We start from the raw sequence: 22,227 nt of genomic DNA on the forward strand, positions 1-22,227 counted from the left end.
CAGTTAAAAGCTTCTGGCCAGTGTTAATGCACAGCCTGATAAAAAACCTTAGAGGAACCTGAGACCCGGAGGGGGAAAAACAGGCTTGCTCTGAGTTAGTTAAAGCAGTTAGTGCGTTAGAAGGCTGAATATAGCTGCTTTAAATTTTTCAAACCCATGAACAAACAAATCGCAAAGCAATTTCATTATTGGGTTATTTTTCCTTTAATTATTGAATTTTAAGAGCTCTTTATACAGTATGGATACTAGACCTTATCAGATATATGATTTGCAAAAATTTTCTCTCATTCTGTAGATTGTCTTTTCACTTTCTTGATTGTGTCCTTTGAAGCACACAAGTTTTTAAATTCGATGAGGTCTAGTTCATCTATTTTTTCTTTTATTGTTTGTGCTTTTCATGTCATATCTAAGGAACCATTGCCTAATCCAAGGTTGCTTGGTCACTTTTTATAGTTATTGTTCCCTTAAGATAATGTCAAATTTACCTTTTATTTTTTTAAACATAGTCGGTATAATGGTTTTGTCATCTGTGACTGATCGTTCCAATATGTGAAGTTTTTTGTGGCTCTCTACCTGTGGTTTGATTTTTCTCCTGGCATATGCTCATGGTGTGCTGTGTTTCTCTGTGTGCTTGGCTACCTCGTTGTGTGCTGTTCATTGTTCTTGAAAATAAATTTTTAGGAATAATATGACGCCTAGTAGGGAATGTGATATTGTGGTTTATAATCAGAATATATATTTGGTCTTTGTCCCAGTTCCTGGCACGGAGCTCCTAAAACCCTTGGAATTTCCTAAGTGGTGAGAGCGATAAAGGTGTCTTTCGTTATGTTAATAAGTGACTTTTGGAAAGCCCCTATGGGGGCTGGTTGCCAGTAGAGCCAACTATGTGATTAGAGGGTTAGAACTTTCTATCCCAGCCCCGACCTCCAGGGAGGCAAAGGGGCTGGAGGTTGAGTTCAGTCACCAATGGCCAATGATCTAATCAATCATGCCTATGTACTGAAACCTCCATAAAAACCCAGAAGGGCAGAGTTTGGAGAGCTTCCAGGTTGGTGAACATGTGGAGATTCAGGAAGAGGGGTGCCCCTTCTCACATGCCTTGCTCTGTGCATCTCTTCCATCTGGCTGTTCCTGAGTTATATCCTTTTTTATAACAAACTGGTAATCTAATTAGTAAAATGTTTCCCTGAGATCTGTGAGCCACTCTAGCAAATTAATTGAACGCAAGGAGGGGGTCATTCTATAGATGGCCAGTTAGAAGCACTTGCACTTGGCGTCTGAAGTTGGGGGAAGGAGGGCAGTCTTGTGGGACTGAGCCCTTAACCTGTGAGATCTGATGCTATCTCCAGGTAGATAGTGTCAGAATAGAGTTGAATTGTAGGACACCCAGCTGGTGTCAGAGAATTGCTTGGTGTGGGGAAAAAAACATATATCAGAATTGGAGTCAGACTCAGAGGGAGGATTTGCATTTGCTCTTGCTAAACACCTTTAAACTAAATTCCCAGTTTGAGACTTTTCAAGCCGCTCAGATGATGCAGAATGGAGCCGCTAATTTACGTGAAGCTTACATGAGGCTTTACATGAGATTACGTGAGGTCATAGCGCCTCAGAGACACTCCCCCCCTCAGCTCTACCCAGCGCTTTGGCAGCCTTCCTCGTGGTCTTTGGGGTAGAAGTGGTCTCTTCTGGTTCACCCTTCCCTTGAATGTGTAGCCCTTTGGGCTCCCAGCTTAATGTGGGGTGGGTCTCTTGTTAGACTCACCGACTGGTGGGTCCTGGGAATTTGATTCTTTGCCCTCTTGCCCCATGAGGTCAAAAACCCAAGTTTAGTTTTGTCATGATTGATAAATGTCCCAAGCTAAAAAGAACCTTCATGCTCCACTTACCTCTGTGGGTTCCCACTTGCCTTTCAGTTTTGGCTGGTAACTCCTTACTGTCTTGTAAGCACTCCAGTGCTTTTAAGGAGATGATTTTAATATTTTTCAAGTACTTTAAGTTTCTTGAGGGAGGGTTGGTCGAATAACCTGGCCCAGCATTACCAAAAACATAAGTTATATCAGGAGCACTTTTCATATAATATGTCAAGTCATTCATTTAACCCACATCCATAGGATCGTTTCTCAGTGCCAGACAGGCTGAGCACTGGTGATGCAGGGGTGAATAAGACTGCTGAGGTCCCTGCCCTCATGTGCTCACAGACTGGCAGGGAAAGCAGTCAGTAAATAAGTAACACAGATACATAAGATGATGCCCATTTTGGTAACTACTGTGGGAAAAACAAACAGGAGGCCATGGTGCAAAGTCACAGGAGGAGTCCTGCTTTAGATGGGGTGGTCAGACACCTCACCAGGGACGCCACGATGAGGCCGAGTCCTCTGAGCAGTGCTTCTCAGACTGTTTGTGGTGAAGGGCCCAATTTTTTATTTCCACTCTGTTGCAGGAGTCTATGTGGTCCTACTGTGTGTGACAGTATGCAGCACCCACCTCATACAACTCACCACCATGTTTAATAGCACCCGGATTGGGCTGGACTCTGTTTAAGGAAACGAATCCACTGAGCTTGTACTTAGGTGTCACAGAAATGTCAAACTGCTATAAAAGTTCCTAAGTGCTTGCTCTCCATTGCTGTATACTTCGTCGTAGACTGGTAAAGAGTTTGCTGATCGGCACCATGGACCATACCTTACTGCCTTAGAATTCGTCTAGGCCGATCTCCCAACCAAGGCATAATCCCTACAACAGTTTTATCAACAGTCAGCTCATCTGTTCCTCTTGAATATATCTCCAGTAATGGGAAATGTGCTACCCCCTTGAGAGGTTTTTTCCCTCCTGACACCAACTGAGTGTCTTACAATTCAATTCAGTTCTGACACTAACTACCCAGAGTTAGCGTCAGACTCCACACGTTTAAGTGCTCAGTCCCACAAGACTGCCCTCACTTTAGACGCCAGTCGCGAGTATCAGGTCCCAGGTTACCCACACTTCTGTCTGACTTGGCTATAAAGTCAGGAGTTCCCACAACCCTCCCCCTCAGGTTCGATAATTTGCTAAAACGACTCACAGAACTCAGGAAAGCACTTTACTTACAATTACTGGTTTATTATAAAGGCTACAACTCAGCAATGGCCAGATGGAAGAGATGCACAGGGCAAGGTATGAGGGCGTGGAAGCTCCATGCCCTCTCTGGGCATACCACCCTCCCAGTACCCTGATGTATGCACCAAGTTAGAAGCTCCTGGAACCCCGTTGTGTAGGGGGTTTTATGGAGGTTTCAGCACATAGGCATAGTTGGTTAAATCATTGGCCATTGATGATTAATTCAATCTCCAGCCCCATCCTCCTCCCCAGAGGTTGTAGGGGCTGAAAGTTCCAAGCTTCTAGCCAAGGCTTGGCCATTCTAGCAAGCAGCCCCGTCCTGAAGCTATGCAGGGACCCACCAAGAGTCACCGCATTAGAACAAAAGACGCTCCTATCACCCTTATCGCTCAGGAAATTCCAGGCGTTTTAGGAGCTGTGTGCCAGGAACCAGAGACAAGGACCAAATGTACGTTTCCCATTATACCACACCCCTAAAGCAAATTAATTCCATTTATCAGCATCTCTAATCACTAGAAAATTCTTTTTATTGAACAAAATTCATCTGTCTATATTTTCCACTCAGTTTCTGTTTCTGTTTTCTGTACCCATAGTGTAAGGCTGAGCCCTCTTCAACATGACAGGCCCTCATACATTCCAAGACGTCTGCTGTTTTTCTCCTAAGACGTGGCCTTGGTTCCACTCATCCTCACACTCTTTGCTGCACCTTGGGCACATGTGGGGTCCTTAATGAAACTTTTAAATTGAAGTGCTCAGAACTGAACTCAGGGCTCCAGGTGCACCCCATTCAGCCACAGAGCGGTGCAGGCCTGTCTCTTTCCTTGCTGTACACACTCTCCTCTTTTTATGAAGCCTGATGACTCATGAGCCTACACTATGCTACCCTCCCCCTTAGTCTTTTTCACATGTACTGTTGTTTAGCTGTGAGGTGGCACCATGGGGTAGTGGAGACAATTTTGGAGTCAAACAAACCTGGGTTCAGACTCAGCTCTACCGCTTACCAGTTTATGACTCAACGTCTCTGACCTCAATCTCCTAATGGGTAAAAAGGGCCATAATTGCTGCTTTGTAGCACCTGGCCTTCCCCATCCTGTTCTTGTGCAATTTGTGTTTGTACCTAAGTGTGAGATTTTTGCCTTGTCCACCCTGAATTTAGTCTCGTTAGTGTGTCCCATAATTGCTAATTGTCCATAATTGCTAATTGTCAAGAGTTTTTTTGACATCTTGATTCTGGCACCTGTCCTATTAGCTAACCCACTGAGAAGCTTTCTATTACCTTCAGATGTGCTTGTCCTGCCATCTGTGTGCTCATTCCCATTATTAATTAAAATGAGTGTGACCCTCGGGTGGATCACTGGAGACCTCCCTTACAGCTCACTTGTGTGTGTCAATTAGTATATAGTGGAGCATAGGGGACAATCCTTCAGCTTCTCACAAATCCATCTTCCTTAGCATGGGGAGGATTCTCTTATATACTGTTGGGGGATATGGAAATGAGTACAATCTTTTGGGAGGGCAATTAGCAATAATTAATTTGGCCAACAGTTCTACTACTAGGATGTGTATTGTAGCATTATTGAAAATTTTTTTAAAAACCTGAAACAACCTCAATTTCCTTCAGTAATGATTATATAAATTATGATACGTGTATACAATGGAGTGCTTAGTAGCTGTTAGAAAGAATGAGGGAGAATGAGACTCTGAAAAAATCACAGCCATTATATAAAACTATAGATCTCATTTGTAATCGGAGTGTCTGTGTTGTGTGGGTTCCCTACTTAAAGTCAAATATGAGAGAACATTCAGATATAATGAGGGTGTTATATATGGATTTTGATTAAATTCTCCTTAGAATATCCTGGCCAGATTCAGTCTTCCTCCTTCACATCCCACAAGTATAAATGGGGTAAAAAGACAATGAAGGCAAGAGGGACCTTCTGTGGGCTTTGGAATTAGATGAAGAAATGAGTCAGGGGGCCGGCCCCATGGCTTAGCGGTTAAGTGCGCGTGCTCCACTACTGGTGGCCCGGGTTTGGATCCCAGGCGCGCACCGACACACTGCTTCTCTGGCCATGCTGTGGCTGCGTCCTGCATACAGCAACTAGAAGGATGTGCAACTATGACATACAACTATCTACTGGGGCTTTGGGGGAAAAAAAAAGGAGGAGAATTGGCAATAGATGTTAGCTCAGAGCCGGTCTTCCTCAGCAAAAAAGAGGAGGATTAGCATGGATGTTAGCTTAGGGCTGATCTTCCTCACCAAAAAAAAAAAAAAAGAAAAGAAAAAAGAAATGAGTCAGGATTTCTTAGTCTCAGGACTCATTCAACACTGTGGGCGTGCACAGGCATGTCTGCAGCGTAGAAGAATTTGAGTTCATTACTCTCCATAATACCTTTTAGCAAATGTTTATCTAAAAGGGCATAAAATAAGTATGGTGTTTGCAATGTGTTAGACTTTAGTTGTCTGGAAAATGTGCTTCTTACCAAGCAAGGGCTTGCCACCCAATGTGCATAAAGAGCCAATTATTACAGCATCAGCCTTTGGGAAAAGAAAAATAGCTTTATTTGCGAGATCGATCTTTGAGGAGACAGGAGGCATGTGCTCTCAGATCTGTTTGCCTGATCCAAGGCTTGGGCCAAAATTTATGGGATAAAGGGCAGGGCAGTCTGAAGTGTGGAGATAGATGATTGGAGGTAAGGAGAAGTGACATAATTGATGATCTATGCAAGCGTGGTCAAGCTTCATGCTTCTTCATAGGAGACATGTTCACAAAATGATGGTGTTAGTATGATCTGACGGTGGAGTTTTCAGCCCCTTGACATCAAAAGGGTCATTTATGGAGCATTTGCACAGGCCCAGTTGGTGGGTTGGTGGTCTCAACCAGCCTGAACTGGACAAGGTGGGACTCTCAGCTCCTGAAAAACAACTCTTAATTGCTCTGTTAATAGGATGGGGTCAGTTGAACTGGTCCTAGAGGGCCCGTGGTTACATGCTCATCAGAATATTTCCTCCTAACTTTCCTGTTGATATTAAATAAATAATGTATTCCTGTGTCATTGTCAACTTAAAGTGCTGTAGACGAAGTTTCTGTATCTCTGAAGTTCTCTGTAAAATAGGTCATACTTAAAATAGTTAGGATTTATTGCAAAATTAAAACCACAATTGGGTACTACTGTACTCCCTCCAGAACTGCTAAAATTAAAAGGACCAAAATACTAAGAGTTGGTCAGAGGATATGGAGCATCTAGCAGTCTCCTATGCATCCCCTTTGGAAAACTATCTAGCAGTATCTACTAAAACTGAACATCTGCATCCTCTGTGTCCCAGGATGTGTACCCACCAGAAATGGGTGCTTATGTCCACCAAAAGACAGACACAAAAACGTTCATAGTGACTTTATTCTTAATAACCAAAAGCTGGAAACAGTCCATATGCCCATCAATTGAAGAATGAATACGTGATTTGTGGTGTTCATACTGTGGACTGCTACGTGGCAGTGGGAAAGAGTGAACTACTGCTACACCAATAACATGGATGAATGCACAGACATTTTTGTCAAAGGACAAAAAGGCTGACTCAAACAAATACACACAATATGAGTTCATTTCTATGACTTTCAAGAGCAGGTAAAATAATCAATGGTGATACAAGTCAGAATAGTGGTTACCTCTCAGAGTGTGATTGAGTACTGACTGGGAAAATGCATGAAGGAGCCTTCTAGGGTACTGAGAATGCTTTTTGTCTTAAGCCAGGTAGTACGTACAAGGGTGTATACACATTTAAAAATCATTTCACTGTACACTTAAGATTTGTGCCCTTACTGTCTACTTCTACTACATATCATCAGAAATTGGAACTCGTTTGCAGAGTCCTTCTTCTGGGATCCTGGGCAGAGGAGGTGTTTTCTCTTCATTTCCCTTTCTTTTGTCAGTTTCTGTGTATATTCTTGTCTTTACACCTCATCATATGTGCTTTTAACAAGGGACAGGAAGTGTCTTGCTCTGCAAGACTCTTTTGGTGTTGAGTTTTTTCCCCCATTTTAGTTAAGTATTCAGCGAAGATGAAAGTTAAGTAGGTAACTTTTTGATCGTTGAAAAAAGAATTCATGGGGCCGGCCCAGTGGCATAGTGGTTAAATTCACGCGCTCTGCTTCAGTGGCCCAGGGTTCCCGGGCACAGACCTATGCACTGCTTATCAAGCCACACTGTGGCAGGTGTCCCACATATAAAGTAGAGGAAGATGGGCACGGATGTTAGCCCAGGGCCGATCTTCCTCAGCAAAAAGAGGAGGAGATGTTAGCTCAGAGCTGATCTTCCTCACTAAAAAAAAAATAATTCATAATTGACAGTTTGTACTCGGTAGAGGTATGGGGCATGCCGCTGGCCAGAGTCCCATCTCTCACTCTGAGGTGCTGTGCTGCATCTTGCTCCTCTCTGCATTATTCCATCCTGCAGTTGGCAGCGTTCAGACCTCTGGGAGGGGTAATGGCAGACTCAAGTGCTTTCGAAGGTCTGGAGTATGGGGGTCATTTTCTATGCCTTCGAACCCCCTTGGCAGTCTGTGAGGCCTGTAGACCCCTTCTCAGAATAATGTTTTTAATGCATAAAACAAAATATGTAGGATTACAAAGGAAAACAGTTTTATTGAAATGGTTATCAAAATGATTTTTTAAAACCTAATTCATGATACCGTAATATGCATGCTTTTTTATTGGACCATTAAATAAGAAATCCAGCAACGGGTCTCATAATTATTGTAATTTTGAACAGTGAAGAATGTAAACAGTATTTTGAGATATCTGCAATCACTATATAGAGTTCTGAAAATACCTGTGATTTTTTTATTTTTGGTGACAAGGTTACCAGGGCTGTGGCTCTACTGTAGTTGTTTGCATACATTCGTAGTTGAATGAAACTAAATTTTAGTTAGAAGTTAGGAAAAATAAAGATTTTTTTTTTTTTTGCCCCGTCCAAGCTCACACCCATCCCGGATTCTTGTAGAACCCCTGGCATAAAGCATTGATTCTCAAAGTTCAGTGTTCATCAGAATCACCTGGGATGCTTGTTAAAATTCAGATTCTAGGGCCCTACCCACAGAAATCCTGAGTTGGAGGTCTAGAATGGGCCCCCCGGTGCACATTTTAACAAATCTAGAAGCACTGAGTTAAGACCTGGCACAGCTGCCTGAAAGAAGTCTCTCTGTGCCATGAAAGTCTTGGAGGCTCCAGTGGCTTAAATGTCCTGGTGACTTCAAGGTCTCCTCTCCAGGCTCTGCTGATGCTTTCTAGGATCCAGGACCTTGGGACCGTGACACCAACCACTGTGGAGTCTCCTGCCCAAGGCCAGCTGCCTTGGCTGGACCACCCCATGTCTGGTCAGCTGATGCCTGAGGCTGGCTGATGGATGCCAGGGTCGTACCGTAGCTGTGTGCTGCCCGATGCATAGTGGAAAGAGCTCTGGACCAGGAGTCCCCACTGCCAGTGGTTTATGGTTGTAAAATGAATAGCTGTTGATAATGAATCATTCAGAAATTCTACAAGGTGCAAAATCCAATTATATGCTTTTCTTGAGTCACACCAAAGGTCAAAACTAAGAGGCAACATCTTGAATAGGTGATCAACATTGACATCACCAATGAGGAACAGGTGCATATCTTAAAATATGATAAGCTGAGAAGAACAAGCATCCCTGATGTAGTATTCTGACCAGGTATGCATGACCTGAATCTAATCGTGGAGAAACATCAGACAAACCAAATGAGGAGTGCTTTATTTAAAAAAAGAGGAGAGGTGCCGCCCTGGTGGCGCAAGCGGTGAAGTGCTCGCGCGCTCCGCTTCGGCGGCCCAGGGTTCGCGGGGTCTGATCCCGGACGAGCACCAATGCACTGCTTGTGACGCCATGCTGTGGCCGCGTCCGTATAAAGTAGAGGAAGAGGGGCATGGATGTTAGCTCAGGGCCAATCTTCCTCGGCAAAAAAGAGGAGGATCGGCATCAGATGTTAGCTCAGGCCTGATCTTCCTCACAAAAATAAAAAAAATTAAAAAAAAAAAAAAGAGGAGAGAGGTATGTGCTGCATTCCTCAAAAATGTCAGTGTCATAAAAGACAAAGAAAGTCTGTGGAAGTGTTCCAGGTTAAGGGAATCTGAAGAGACATGACAACTAAATGTACTGCAGGGGGAAATGCTTTAAATGACATCGTTGAGTCAATCGACAAAATTGGAACACAGATGGTAGATGAAAGTAGAGTATCAATGTTAAATTTACAAAAGTTGATAAAACTGTATTGTGGTTATGTAAGAAAACATACCTGTTCTTGGGAAATACACGCTGAAGTATTTAGGGATAAACAGCTATTATTTATGCATCTTGGTCTTAAATAGTTCAGAAAAAATACTGTGCATCTGTGTGTGTGTGTGTGTGTGTGTGTGTGTGTGTGTGTGTGTGTGTGTAGACAGAGAGAAAGGCATGGACAAATGAGTAAATGGGGTAAGTCAGTGAATCTGGTAAAGCGTGTACAAGTGCTCTTTGCACTCTTCTTATTCTTGCCTCTTTTACGTAAGTCTAAATTTATTTCCAAATAAAATTTATATATACGTATGTATACATATATATAGCTGAATTTTAAAAATTAAAGAAAAATCCAATAAAAGCACAATAATACTAAGAAACCTTAACTTACTTTTTTACTCCTTGATAGATTAAAAAGGCAGAACATAGGGGCTGGCCTGGTGGCATAGTGGTTAAGTTCACACTCTCCGCTTTGGTGGCCTGGGGTTCGCAGGTTCGGATCCCAGGTGTAGACCTATGCACCGCTCATCCAGCCGTGCTGTGGCGACATCCCACATATAAAATGGAGGAAGATGGGCACAGATCTTAGCTCAGGGCCAATCTTACTCAGCAAAAAGAGGAAGATTGGCAATGGATGTTAGCTCAGGGCCAATCTCCCTGACCAAAAAAAAAAAAAAAAAAAAGGCAGAATATAAAAAAAGACACAGAAGATGATGTAGTGGTTAAGATTTTAAAAGAGAAAAAAAGTCTGAAATTGGAACTAATTTCAGTTTCAGCTCCACTGCTTATTATGTCTGCAACCTTAGGCAACATATTCCAACTCTCTAAGCCTCAGTTTCCTCATCTGAAAGTAGGGGGATAAAATTGAATCTGCCTCATGAAGTTGCTGGAGATACCATGGAGATGATGCATGTAAAGTGCCTCGCCTATGACTCGGTGCTTAGAGCTCTCTCAATGAATGTTAGTATTTCCAGAGCAATGAGAAAGACGGAAAGCATCCTAATTCACTTCATAAAGTAATATAACCCTGAAGTATGATGGAAATACACACAAAGAGAAACCTATAGATCTATCTCACTAACAAATACGATACATGAATCATTTTTTTTCAATCCAGCAGTATGTCAAAAGAATGCTATACCGTGACCTAGTAGAGTGCACTCCAGAAATCTAAGAGCCGTTCAGCATCAGGAGCTATTAGTATAATCATTACATTTCCATGATTTCCCCCCATTTAGCCTCTTCTGTCAACAGTTGACAAAAAAAAGCTTTCAGTAAAATTCAACATTCATTCCTGAGGAAAGCCTCTTTATAAACTTGGACTTGAAGGAAACTTCTTCAACATGATAAAGAAACTGTCCACAAACTTCTAGTAAATCACTAGAGGCGTGTCAGAGTCAGAAAATTATGTTCAAGTAGTCTGTCTTACACACATGGCACAATGTAGATGTCAATGGAGTTTCAAAGTGTGTATTCAGTGTGATTCTATTTTGGTAAGAAAAATAGATATGTATGTACCTGTAGGAAAAAATTAGAAGAAACCGTACCAAATCATTAATAATGATTAACTTTGGTAGAGGATTCTGATTATTCATTATGTTTATCCATATTTTCTACATTAATTGAGTTATTTTTATGATTAATTTTTAAAATTATTTTTTTAAACAGTTTTTTATTTATTTATTTAATTTATTTATTTATTTTTGTGAGGAAGATCAGCCCTGAGCTAACATCCATGCTAATTCTCCTCTTTTTGCTGAGGAAGACCGGCTCTGAGCTAACATCTATTGCCAATCCTCCTCCTTTTTTTTTTTCCCAAAAGCCCCAGTAGATAGTTGTATGTCATAGTTGCACATCCTTATAGTTGTTGTATGTGGGACGTGGCCCCAGCATGGCCAGAGAAGCGATGCGTCAGTGCGTGCCCAGGATCCAAACCCGGGCCGCCAGTAGCAGAGCACACGCACTTAACCGCTAAGCCACGGGGCCAGCCCCTAAAATTCTTTAAAAAATATGAATTCAAATAAGATGCTGCACAGATGTATTCCAGGTGAAATGTGCCTGATTCAGGGGTAACAGACAGAAGGGCATGCCTCTAGGGGGCACCCACTCCCAAATATTGTGGAAGCTTTGGATCAGAAAGGAGAGAAACTTTAAACTCAAGTTATACTCAAGTTAGAAATAGCTGAACTCACTGGTTCACGTGGTTCTTTTTCTTACACCCCAAAGACCTCCAGAATGCTTCTATGATATAGATTTAGACTGTCTCTTCTAATGAGAACGTGTGGTTACAGCCCTGTTTGTATGCTTTTAACAATAACTTTTCTGGTTCTTTGGCCTCTGGTTCATTACCAGCTTCTTGTTTACTTTCTAAATAAGCGTCTTAATGGCACAACTTTGTTCCGTTACAGAACGCAACTGCTCTGCCAGGTACGTGGCGAAGAACAGACGTGCACTTAGAGAACCCAGAATACCACACCAGATGGTATTTCAAGTATTTTTTAGGACAAGGTAATTATGCCATTACGGTGGTTGGGAAGAAAGGATATTCAAAATGAAAATGTTCGTATAATTTCTGGTACCCTGTATGTGTGAAACTAACAAGTTCAGGGACACTAATGTCCGGGCGTTGCACTTCAAAGTCAGTAGTAAACTTTGCAGATTTGAAGATTCAATTCAGAGTCAGCTCTAGGAGTTTTTCTCGTAATTTTTAAATTTATTTTTTAATTATTTAATTTTTTTATTTAGTTATTTTTTGCCAGTTGTTTTTGCCCCTGGGGAGTTAAAGGGGATTAGATCATCTGAATGAGTGATTTGAGAGATGAGAAGAATTTGCAGGGTGGAAAACAACAAGGCATGTACCCTATCAATCGTGAGTTTTGAACACTGAGGTGATGAGGGAGAGGAATGGTTCCCTGAGCTCCAGGGCTAATGTAGAACTAGAGAGGCATTATGCTATAGGCTCTGGTGTCATTCATTCGTCAGTGACAAGTATTTATCACCTACCATGTGCCAGGCAATATATACTGGCAAAGGCAGCCATGATCCCTGCCCTCATGGAGACTATAGAACGGATTTGAATCCTGGTTCTGCCATTACTAACATAGGACCTTACACTAGTTACTCTCCACTTCTCTGAGACTTAATTTCCTTATCTGTAAAGTGGGGATATTACTAGTACATACCTAGTATGTGTGAACAGAAGTTTCAATGAGATATGCAGGAAGAACACTAAGCCGGATGCCTGGCACGTACCAAGAGCTGTGTCCTGAACAGCGTTGTACAGTTAGAGTGAAGGCCTCAAGTAAACTATATGGAAAGACAGAAAACTGGAGTGTGGTTAACAACAGAGGATACTAGGAATGAAAGAATAATCACTATTGCAGGATTAGAAATGAGTTAGACAAATTGCTTATCAGGCTAATGCATTTGTTTGTAGAAGATATGATGCTTGAGCTATAAAATGAGAGTGATCAGACGCACATGATGTCTACTAAAAAATCTGATACTGTATTATTCTAAGAAGTTCACTTATTTGGCAAGGCATTTTTCTTTATAAAGAAAGAAATCAGTGGGAAAATTGTCATCTTCCCAAATGCTTGAAAACACAGTGCCCAGAGTTATGATGACTTTAGAGAAAAATGGTGCCATGAGTTTAGATGCCTTCAGCTTCCTCAACTGGCTTAAACAATAGGGGATATAACAAGAAACTCAGAGGAAGGGTGGGCTCTGGGGTTGGTGGATTCAGAGGCTCAGTGATGTCATCAAGGCTGGCCCTCCTCTGGGTCACAAGATGGTTGCAGCAATTCCAGGCATCACTTCTAGACACTACCATGTCCAGAGGAAGAAGAAGGCCATCTTCAGGAGTGAGGCCATCTTCTATCTTATTGGCCAGAATTGGGTCACATGTTTATTCCTGAACCAATCACTGGCAAGAGCAACGGGAGTGCGTGATTGGTCTAGAGTGATCAGGTTCTATCCCGAGCTAGGTTTGGGATTATTATTCCCCGATCATGTGGGAAGGGCTGGATACCACCTGAAGTGTCCACTGCTACCAGTGCCTGGAAGAACCAGTTGCATTTTCACTGTTCTAAACCTGTTTCTTTTCCAGTCCATCAGAATTACATTGGAAATGATGCAGAGAAGAGCCCCTTCTTCTTGTCTGTGACCCTTTCTGACCAAAACAATCAGCGTGTCCCCCAGTACCGTGCAATTCTTTGGAGGAAAACAGTAAGTAACTGGCTTGTACCTAGAGTTTCCTCATCACTCCAGAATTAGTGTCGTTGTCAGAGTGGCTCAGGTAAGCCTTTTTCTATGAGGTTCTTTGAGTTTGGATCTTCAAGCTTGTACTCTTCACAGGTGGAACCTTCGAGCTCTGAGTTTAACAGCAACTTTTCCCATATTCTAATTCCCACTAATTATACATGTCCATTTCCCTCAATCTCTGGCCTGTGGGAATACAGAACTGTATTTTACAGAGTATTAACTTCAGCTGTTACTAATACTGAAAGTGATGAACTGGCTCACCTTCATCTAAAAGAAACAAAATTTAGTAGAAGAATATTATATTACTACATGGGTAAGGCCCTTGGGTTTTCCTGTTTCCATGAGTCAGTCAGTCAACCACTGAATCAGTTGTGCTTCTAGAATGTGTTTGAGGCTTAGGCCCTTTCATCAATTTCACGAGGTAGAAAAACACCTCTAGACTTAACAAGTCCCCCCGCCATGGTGGGTTCTGAGCACATAGGTGAGGACAGTGAGCCCTTTCAGGGTTGAAAGACAAGCCCTTTCAGCCAGGGATGCAGGTCTTTCTTTGGCTCAGGAAAGTTTGCTTATGTCGTGTTCACTTTTGTTGCTTCTTTTCCTATTTTCTGAATTCTTTTTCTAGCAATTCTTATATTTGACCTCTCTTTCATCTTTTATCTTTTCTCATTATTTTATTCTCTTGGTTTTTTGTTATCTTTGTTTCTCAGAGAATTTTTTTCAGAGACCACGTGGACAGACACTGGAAAGAGCAAAGGGTTTGGAGTTAAGCAAACTAGGGTCAAATTACCTCAATAACAAACTCATTTGTGTGAATTTGAGAAAATTGCTTATGCCCTCTGGGCCTCCATTTTCTTCTTTGTAAAATGGGGAGAGTTCTGGGCTGTGTCTCACAGAGTGATGAGGACTAAAGAGACTACATTAAGTGAAATCTTGTTTGAAAACCCACACTTACCCAGTGTCCCAAATCATCAAATCTTGAACTGCTAAGAAGCTTAAAGGACAAAACATTTACTCTTGAATTGGTGAGTACAGTGTATAATTAAAAAACAGTAAAACAAACCACACTTAGAAAAGACTAGTCCTATTAGTTGGTGGTCTCACTTTATGGGTACATTTGTTGAAATCCAGTATTTAAATAATTGCATGCTTATTTTTAATCTCAGCTACATAGTATATCAAAAATTGCTATGTAGATCTTTTTGGAAAAGAAGTAATACAGAAACTTAAAAAAACAGTAATTTTTTAATACACATACACACATTTGCATGCATGCATGCATAGCAATAAAGTAGCACCTGCAAAAAGCGCAGAAAGAATTTCCAGGAACCACTACAGTAAACTGTGGTTAGGAACTTTTTGTGATGATTAAAAGTAGTAATGGGGCCAGCCCAGTGGCGCAGCAGTTAAGTGCTCGCACTCCGCTTTGGCGACCCAGGGTTTGCAGCGAGTTCGGATCCCGGGTGCGCACCAACACACCACTTGTCAAGCCATGCTGTGGTGGTGTCCCCTATAAAGTAGAGGAAGATGGGCACAGATGTTAGCCCAGGGCCAATCTTCCTCAGCAAAAAAGAGGAGGATTGGCATCAGATGTTAGCTCAGGGCTGATCTTCCTCACACACACACACAAAAAGTAGTAATAGTGGGGCTGGCCCAGTGGCATAGTGGTTGAGTTCAAGCACTCTGCTTCGGTGGCCTGGGGTTCACAGGTTCAGATCCCAGGCACGAACCTACGCACCGCTCGTCAAGCCATGCTGTGGCAGCATCCCACATACAAAATAAAGGAAGATGGGCAAAGATGTTAGCTCAGGGCCAGTCTTCCTCAGGAAAAAGAGGATGATTGGCAACGGAGGTTAGCTTAGGGCTAATCTTCCTCACCAAAAAAAAAAAAAAGTAGTATGGTAATACAATCTAACATTTATTGGGCACTTACTGTATGCCAAGTACTGTACTAAGTCCTCCAAATGCGTTATCTGAGTGGGTGTTACTGCAGTTTAGGGAGGTTAAGTGACATGACTGAGGCCACAGGCCAGTAGGCAACAGACCAGGCAGAACCCAGGACTGCACGCAGAGCTGTTGCCACCATACATAACTAATTCTATATGTAATTCCTTGACTCAAGCCGTCTCTCTCCCTAGGTGGTGAGCTCCCTGAAAGTAGGGGATATCACTGCCTTGTTCTCAAGATCCCCACCACCAAGCCTAGTGCCTGGCCCACAGAAGGAGCTCCACAAATATTTGTTGAATGAATTAATGAATAATGCCAAAGTCCAGTTTAACCTATGTGCTATGCTGCCTCTATTTATATAAGTTTCTGTGTTACATTTCAGAAATTTTTCTTTTTTTAAGCAGGTTTAAGGTGAAAATCTGATGTAAAATAGAGTTAGATCTTACTTGTGAATTACTTCCTGCAGGAATTTTTTGGCACTTACCCCTCTCCCCGTGCCACTGCCATTGGGGTCAGTCTTGCCATCAGCATAGCTGTTCTTGAAGCAAAGATTATACAAGTTTTAGAAGATAACGTTGCAGAGCTGTGTGCCCGCTTTTCTCAAACACGTGCGTGATAGTCTTTTCTCAGTATTCACGTAGTGAGAAGTGATAGTGCCCTCGTCCAGAGCCTCTTATCTCTGTACCAGGAAGGCTGTTGACTGGTGCTTCATTTTTGTTTGTTTGTTTGTTGTATGTTTGCTGATTACAGTATTCCAGTCTCTTCTGGTTTAATATTCTCTTGGGATGACTCTGTCTCTTTTGGACAAATGATCAGTCTTTCCGATTTCTTTCCCCTCCCCCTTCTCCTCTGGAAGGTGATATTTGGGTGCATGGGGACCTCAGGGTTTATGACCTCAGGGTTTAAGAGACTCATGGTGGCAGGAGAGGAGGACCTTGGATCTGCCTGGGGTGCCCTGGGTTCTTTCTGGTTTCTGTTGTGAAATGGCTGATCTGGTCTCTGAACTAGCAACCCCTGAGATGTAACTGGTCCCCTGTAGTTTTTTGGGGGTCCTTGTAAAGTACCTGCCCCTGAAATCTGTAGTCCCAGCCATTTCCCCCTTGTTGTGAAGTCACTGCATATTGTGAACTCTGTGACCTGATTCCAGGTCTCTGTTAGTCACTGAGCCTCTCAGAAGCTCTCCATCCTCTCACGGGCATATCCCCTGCAAGCCATGGGTGCGATGGGAGGAGGCAGGAGCAATGCCTTAGGCTCCTGTCTCTAATCTTGCTGAGCATCCACTCTTGAAGCTACTGAGTTACTGCCCCTCATGGTTTTCAAACAGGTTCTACCTAGACTTCAAGATTCCTGTGGAAGGCCATGCCTGGGAAGTGGGCCTCTAGGCCAAATGTCCTTAGGCGCCACCAGGTCTTAGCTTGATATATTTGCAGCGTCCCCCCACGCCTTTCACGGCCTGCCCTTGGAATGGGGGAATCAAGGGCCCCAGCATCTACCCCCTTAGCTTTCCTTATCTTCCTTCTTCCTTCTTTTCACCAAGGCAGGAAAGGGTAGGTTTTGCACTTCTGCTGCCTCTCTGGAATGGATTTTCTCAATGTCATATCTTCTTCCTCAATGTCAAGTAACAGTCACTCCACCTCCACCTGGGACGGTTGCCAGGCACTCAGGGAGGAAGAGTAGGGCAAATGCAGGGGGGACATTTTGCTTATTTTAATTTCCAAAGATATTGTTTCTATTACATTCTAAATTGTGATAAGCACTCTGAAGGAAACAGAGAGAATGATACGGGAGACCTGCTTTGGATAAGATAGTTCAGGGAAAGCTTTCTGAGGTGACATTTAAAGAGACCTGCAGGATGAAAGGGAACCAGCCACAAAAGCAGTAGGGGGAGAGGCGGGGGAGGTGGTTCAGGGAGCGCATTCCAGACAGAAGGAACAGCAAATACAAGACGAACGAGGAGCGCTAGGGAGTACTCTTAGCTGGTACTAGAGAGGTCAAGGAGGTGGGATTTAGACCCCAGGACCACATGGCAGGCAGCATGGGGCAGGGCATACTGAGTATTAATCCCCTTCTGTTGAGAAGGGCTGGTGCCATCATCCAGACCTCTTATCTAGGCCCTAAATTATATGCCAGTGCAGGGTAAGTGTTTGCTACCAGCCATAGTAGGAATACTGAAGGGAAGTGGGGAACTGAAAAAATCAAAGCGGAACACTAGCATGAGGGGTCACTTATGAAGCCCCCTTAGGCCCAAAACTAGTGCTGGAGGCTGTGGGAAATCCAAAGAAGCAGATGACTCAGCCCCCTATCACCCCCACCGTGAACTCACATTCTGTTATAAAACAGTTAGAAAAATAGCTACGTGTATAAATCCTGCTTTAAACAGTCTTGGTTATCTCTGCTGTGTTTCTTCTAAACATAAAGAAAAGGCTTTTGTTAAACAAAATGATTTGTACTTGTAAAAATCCCATCCAGACAATACAGTAAGTAAAAAAGAAGAGGATTAGGGGCTGGCCCAGTGGCGTAGTGGTTAAGTTCGTGCGCTCTGCTTTGGCGGCCCGGGGTTCACAGGTTTGGATCCCAGGCACAGGCCTACACACCTCTCACCAAGCCATGCTGTGTCATAGTCCCACATATAAAATAGAGGAAGAAGGGCACAGATGTTAGTTCAGAGCCAATCTTCCTCAGCAAAAAGAGGAAGATTGGCAACAGATGTTAGCTCAGGGCTAATCTTCCTCACCAGAAAAAAAAAAAAAGAAGAAGAAGAGGATTAAAATCCAGCTACTCAGAGATAACTGCTGCAACGTCCTTCTAGACGTCTGTTCACACGCACACATACACGCCCCTGCTACATGAACAGGGTAATGTTCCACGTGCACTTCTGCATCCCTGCTGTGCTCACCTAGTGCTGCCTGATATGCACGTGTACTTCACTCCACCTATGCATTTGTTGATTCCTCTGGAAAATATGGAACTGGAAGGTGATTTTTATTGGAGAGTGACTCTGGAAAGCTACAAAAGGGAGAAGATGGGGAGGAAGAGCTTTACCAGATGGTGGTGAAGAAAAATATACCTTGACAATCCCACGAGTTGACATCCGTCTAGATAGCTCATGAAGATGTTATCATCACCCAAGGGGGTGCTGGCCCCTCTCTCTCCTATTCTGTACGTTCCCCCTCAAGCTGCCTTGGCTTCTCTTTAAAACCGCCTTTGGGATGTTTGGTGAGAAGGAAAGGTAGACAAGGTAGAGGTTGAGCAAGAAGGTCAGATTCAAGACCCTCTTCTAGATAGGTTGGCATCCCACACAGGTCCACACTGAGGGAGGCTGGGGCTGGTGAGAAGGCAAGGCCACAGGAATAACTCAGGTTTCAATGGATGGGTTATGTGGAATTTGCAAATGCATATTCCTATCATAATATTCCTCTATATTTGGAAAATTTTTTAAATCTCTATGACACAAACTATAAACTTTTCTGATGCTTAGCTGGAAAGACATACTCCTGCCCAGGCTGGGGTGGCGGGGAGATTACTGGGGTCTCCAGGAGCATGGGTGTGAAAGTTTAGTTTACTGAAGGAGATCATGGGCTTGCAAGAGTTGGGGAACTCCACTCCTATACCGGTGTTCAGGGCTTGGACAGATGAGTTGGCAGATGTGTCCCAGAAACACAAGGAAAGTCACATTTATTTCTTTGCCCATTTCCTGTAAGAAATGTCCTTACCCTTCTCTAGCTATTTGTGCTGCCAATTTTATTATTAGTCAGAGTTAGAAAGAAAGTTTTCAATGTGGACTACGTCATAATCCTTTTTTCCAACTGTGTAGTGTAAATCCTTTGTGGATTATAAATCTGTATCATCTCTTGTTTTGAAATTATAAAGAGACTAGCACTCATCTGTTCTGGTTTGAACGTGAGACTGAACCATTCAGGAAATCCTTCCTTCATTCATTGTTGAATGAATTCAACAAATATTTATTGAGTACTTTCTATGAGTTAGTCACAGTGGGTACTCAGAGAGGAGGAAACAGACTTTAAATAAGTAAATGCAGATAAATATAAAAGTACATATTATGAAAGCCTCTCTGAAATACTCAGGTGATTTCTATTCAAAAAGTCTTTGACTTGGAGATATCACATTTGGGTCCCATTGAACATATGGAGACTGTTTTCATCTTATGATCTTTGAGGCTAATCTGCCTCTTGGCTCAGAGACCAAACCCTCTTCTCCTCTGGTTCAGATGGCTCATCTGCTCACCACCACACCTAAGACACTGAGGACCCATCAGCCCGTACATTGAAGAGTAATGCTGAAAGCCGTAAATGTTGGGGATGGCAGGATAGTAGAAGATGCTGTCATGCAAGAGCAAGATTTTTTCCAACACAGAATGTGTTTATTCATATACATACCCCTTGAAGAGAAATGAGAAAGACTGGGCATGGGTTTCTTTTAGATAGCCGAGCAAGGCTCTTTCAGAGATGGAAATTGCCAAACTTCTCACTGATTTGGTGTTTTCACTTTCCAGGGTACCCAGAAAATATGCCTTCCCTACAGTCCCACCAAAACTCTCTCTGTGAAGTCCATCTTAAGGTGAGTGCTAATGAATAGAAACCCAACACCAGGAGCCTTTGTTAATGTTTTTTTTCCTGTGATCATTCTGATGTTAGCTTTCCACTTTCTTGAGCCTTGGCTTATGTATCAGACATTGTACTAAGCACTTGACATGCATTACCTCGTGTAATCTTCACAGCAACCCTATAAGGCAGGTACTGTTATTATCCCTATTTTATAGATGAGGAAATGGAGGCTCAGGGAGAGAAGGACAAGATCACACAGCTAGTGTCTGGTGGAACTGAGGCCCGGGTCTAGGTCCTGCTGATCCTGAGCATCACCGTAACGCATCTCCTTACTGCATTGGTTGCCTGCTTCCTTTTTCTTGCATGCATGCGGATACTTTGGTTTTGTAAAGAAAATCAAGCATTATTTTTCCTTTCATTTTTCTGCTTTGAAATAGAAACTCATATGTCAGCAAATGCTTCTCAGAGAAGAATGTGCTTATTCTTCACAAACAGAAAGTTGAATGAATGGAACATCTAGCTGCTCCGCACTCAGCTGCCTCTCATGCCCCCACCTTTCCACCTCTCTCTCATCTCTCTCCTCTCCCATGGTGGGTGGCAGCCTCCCCTAGGGAATGCCACCACTCAGGTCGGGCCTGTCGCTTTGTCACCAGCTAAGATGTTACCTCATAGTAACAGTAGGTTCTGTTTATCAGGCACTGTGCTAAATGCTTTACAAGCATTCTCTTAATAAATCTTTAAACCAGCTCCACAAAGTAGATCTGTAATTATCTCCACTCCACATATAAGGAATCGGAGCCTCAGAAGTGAAAGGATTTGACAAAGATCTCACAGCTGGTAAACTGCAGAGCTGGGAATTAACCCTAGGGTCATGTGACTCCAGGGCTTGGGCTGTTCACCACTACTGCCGTATTGTGTGACTGTGAAAGCTCACCCCAGTGCCCCATGATTTACTCTCTAGTCGTCTGTAACTAGGTGGTGGTAGGAGATGGTGTTTTCAGTGTTTCCAGCCACAACTCATACTTGCCAAAATGTCTCAGAGTGATAAACTTGACTTTATCTGTTGGGGATTGCATCTGGCTGATGAAAGGGCACTGAGATTAAGAAGTAAAACATTTCATATCTCATTTTCAAACTTGATTTGGTATCCAAATTGCAAACCTTCTCCTCTCTGCCCTAGGCCTTCTGAGTTTTCTCCTGAACAGTCTGAAGCCCGAGTTAAGAAATATCAATGAACATTTTTGTTGAGCACAGAAATATCTTGCTGCTTCTAAATCTTAACTTACTTTGAGTAATACTTTGAATTAAACTAGTTTAAAATTTCTGTGAATCTTTTCTTTTTCCTAGAAAGAAGTTACTCCAGCTTCTTTCTTCTTTAGACTTAAAGACTAGGGACTTCATTTAGCTATAATTTCACTTAGTTGTGTGAGTACGGCCTTCGCTTTTCAGCCCACCACTCGTAGCCAGGGCAAGCTTCAGCAAGAAAATATTTTTAAAGATATGGAAGATTAAAACGTCTACAGTTGCTGCCAATAGAAGAAAAGAGTTTATCTTCATTTGTTACGAGTGTGAACTTGAAAACTTAAAAGGAAATTAAAATATAAATATTATGGAGTCAGATAAGCCTGAGTTCAAATCTTGGCTCTCCTACTTAACAGCTTTGTTATCCTGGACTAATTCTTTCACTTCTGAGCCTCAATTTCATAATCTTTAAAATGGGGATAAAATAATACTTGCCTCATAGAGGCTAAATGAGATAATCCAGGTAAAGCATTTAACAATGCCTGGCGTATAGTAAGTACTCTATAATATTAGCTATTATTTTTACCTTTCACTTACAAGTATGAGAATCCTTGCTGAAAGGGGCTTTAGAGATCATCTAGTTCAATTTCCTTGTTTTACCTCTAGAGGAGCTTAGGCTCAAGGAAATTAACGTTGTTTGTCCAAAGTAAAACAGAAAAGGACAATCTCGGTAAAGACGGCCTTTTGCCCTAAGTGGCAGAGGAATTGCCAAAGGAAGAAAGACATGTCAGGTAATCTTAATTACATTTCATTTTATCATTAATTGCTA

General features: G+C 42.5%; 1 protein-coding gene across 1 annotated transcript in view; it reads left to right on the forward strand.

The window, feature by feature from the left end:
- The window catches only part of GARNL3 (GTPase activating Rap/RanGAP domain like 3), a 152,626-nt gene that overhangs the window by 64,814 nt on the left and 65,585 nt on the right, over nucleotides 1-22,227 (forward strand). The window contains exons 5-7 of the mRNA XM_058524085.1: nucleotides 11,793-11,892; nucleotides 13,493-13,611; nucleotides 20,105-20,169. Of these exons, the coding sequence (XP_058380068.1) occupies nucleotides 11,793-11,892; nucleotides 13,493-13,611; nucleotides 20,105-20,169 (284 nt within the window). The remainder of the gene's footprint in view (nucleotides 1-11,792; nucleotides 11,893-13,492; nucleotides 13,612-20,104; nucleotides 20,170-22,227) is intronic.

This window comes from Diceros bicornis, chromosome 28, assembly GCF_020826845.1.
Source record: "Diceros bicornis minor isolate mBicDic1 chromosome 28, mDicBic1.mat.cur, whole genome shotgun sequence".
Lineage (NCBI taxonomy): Eukaryota > Metazoa > Chordata > Mammalia > Perissodactyla > Rhinocerotidae > Diceros > Diceros bicornis.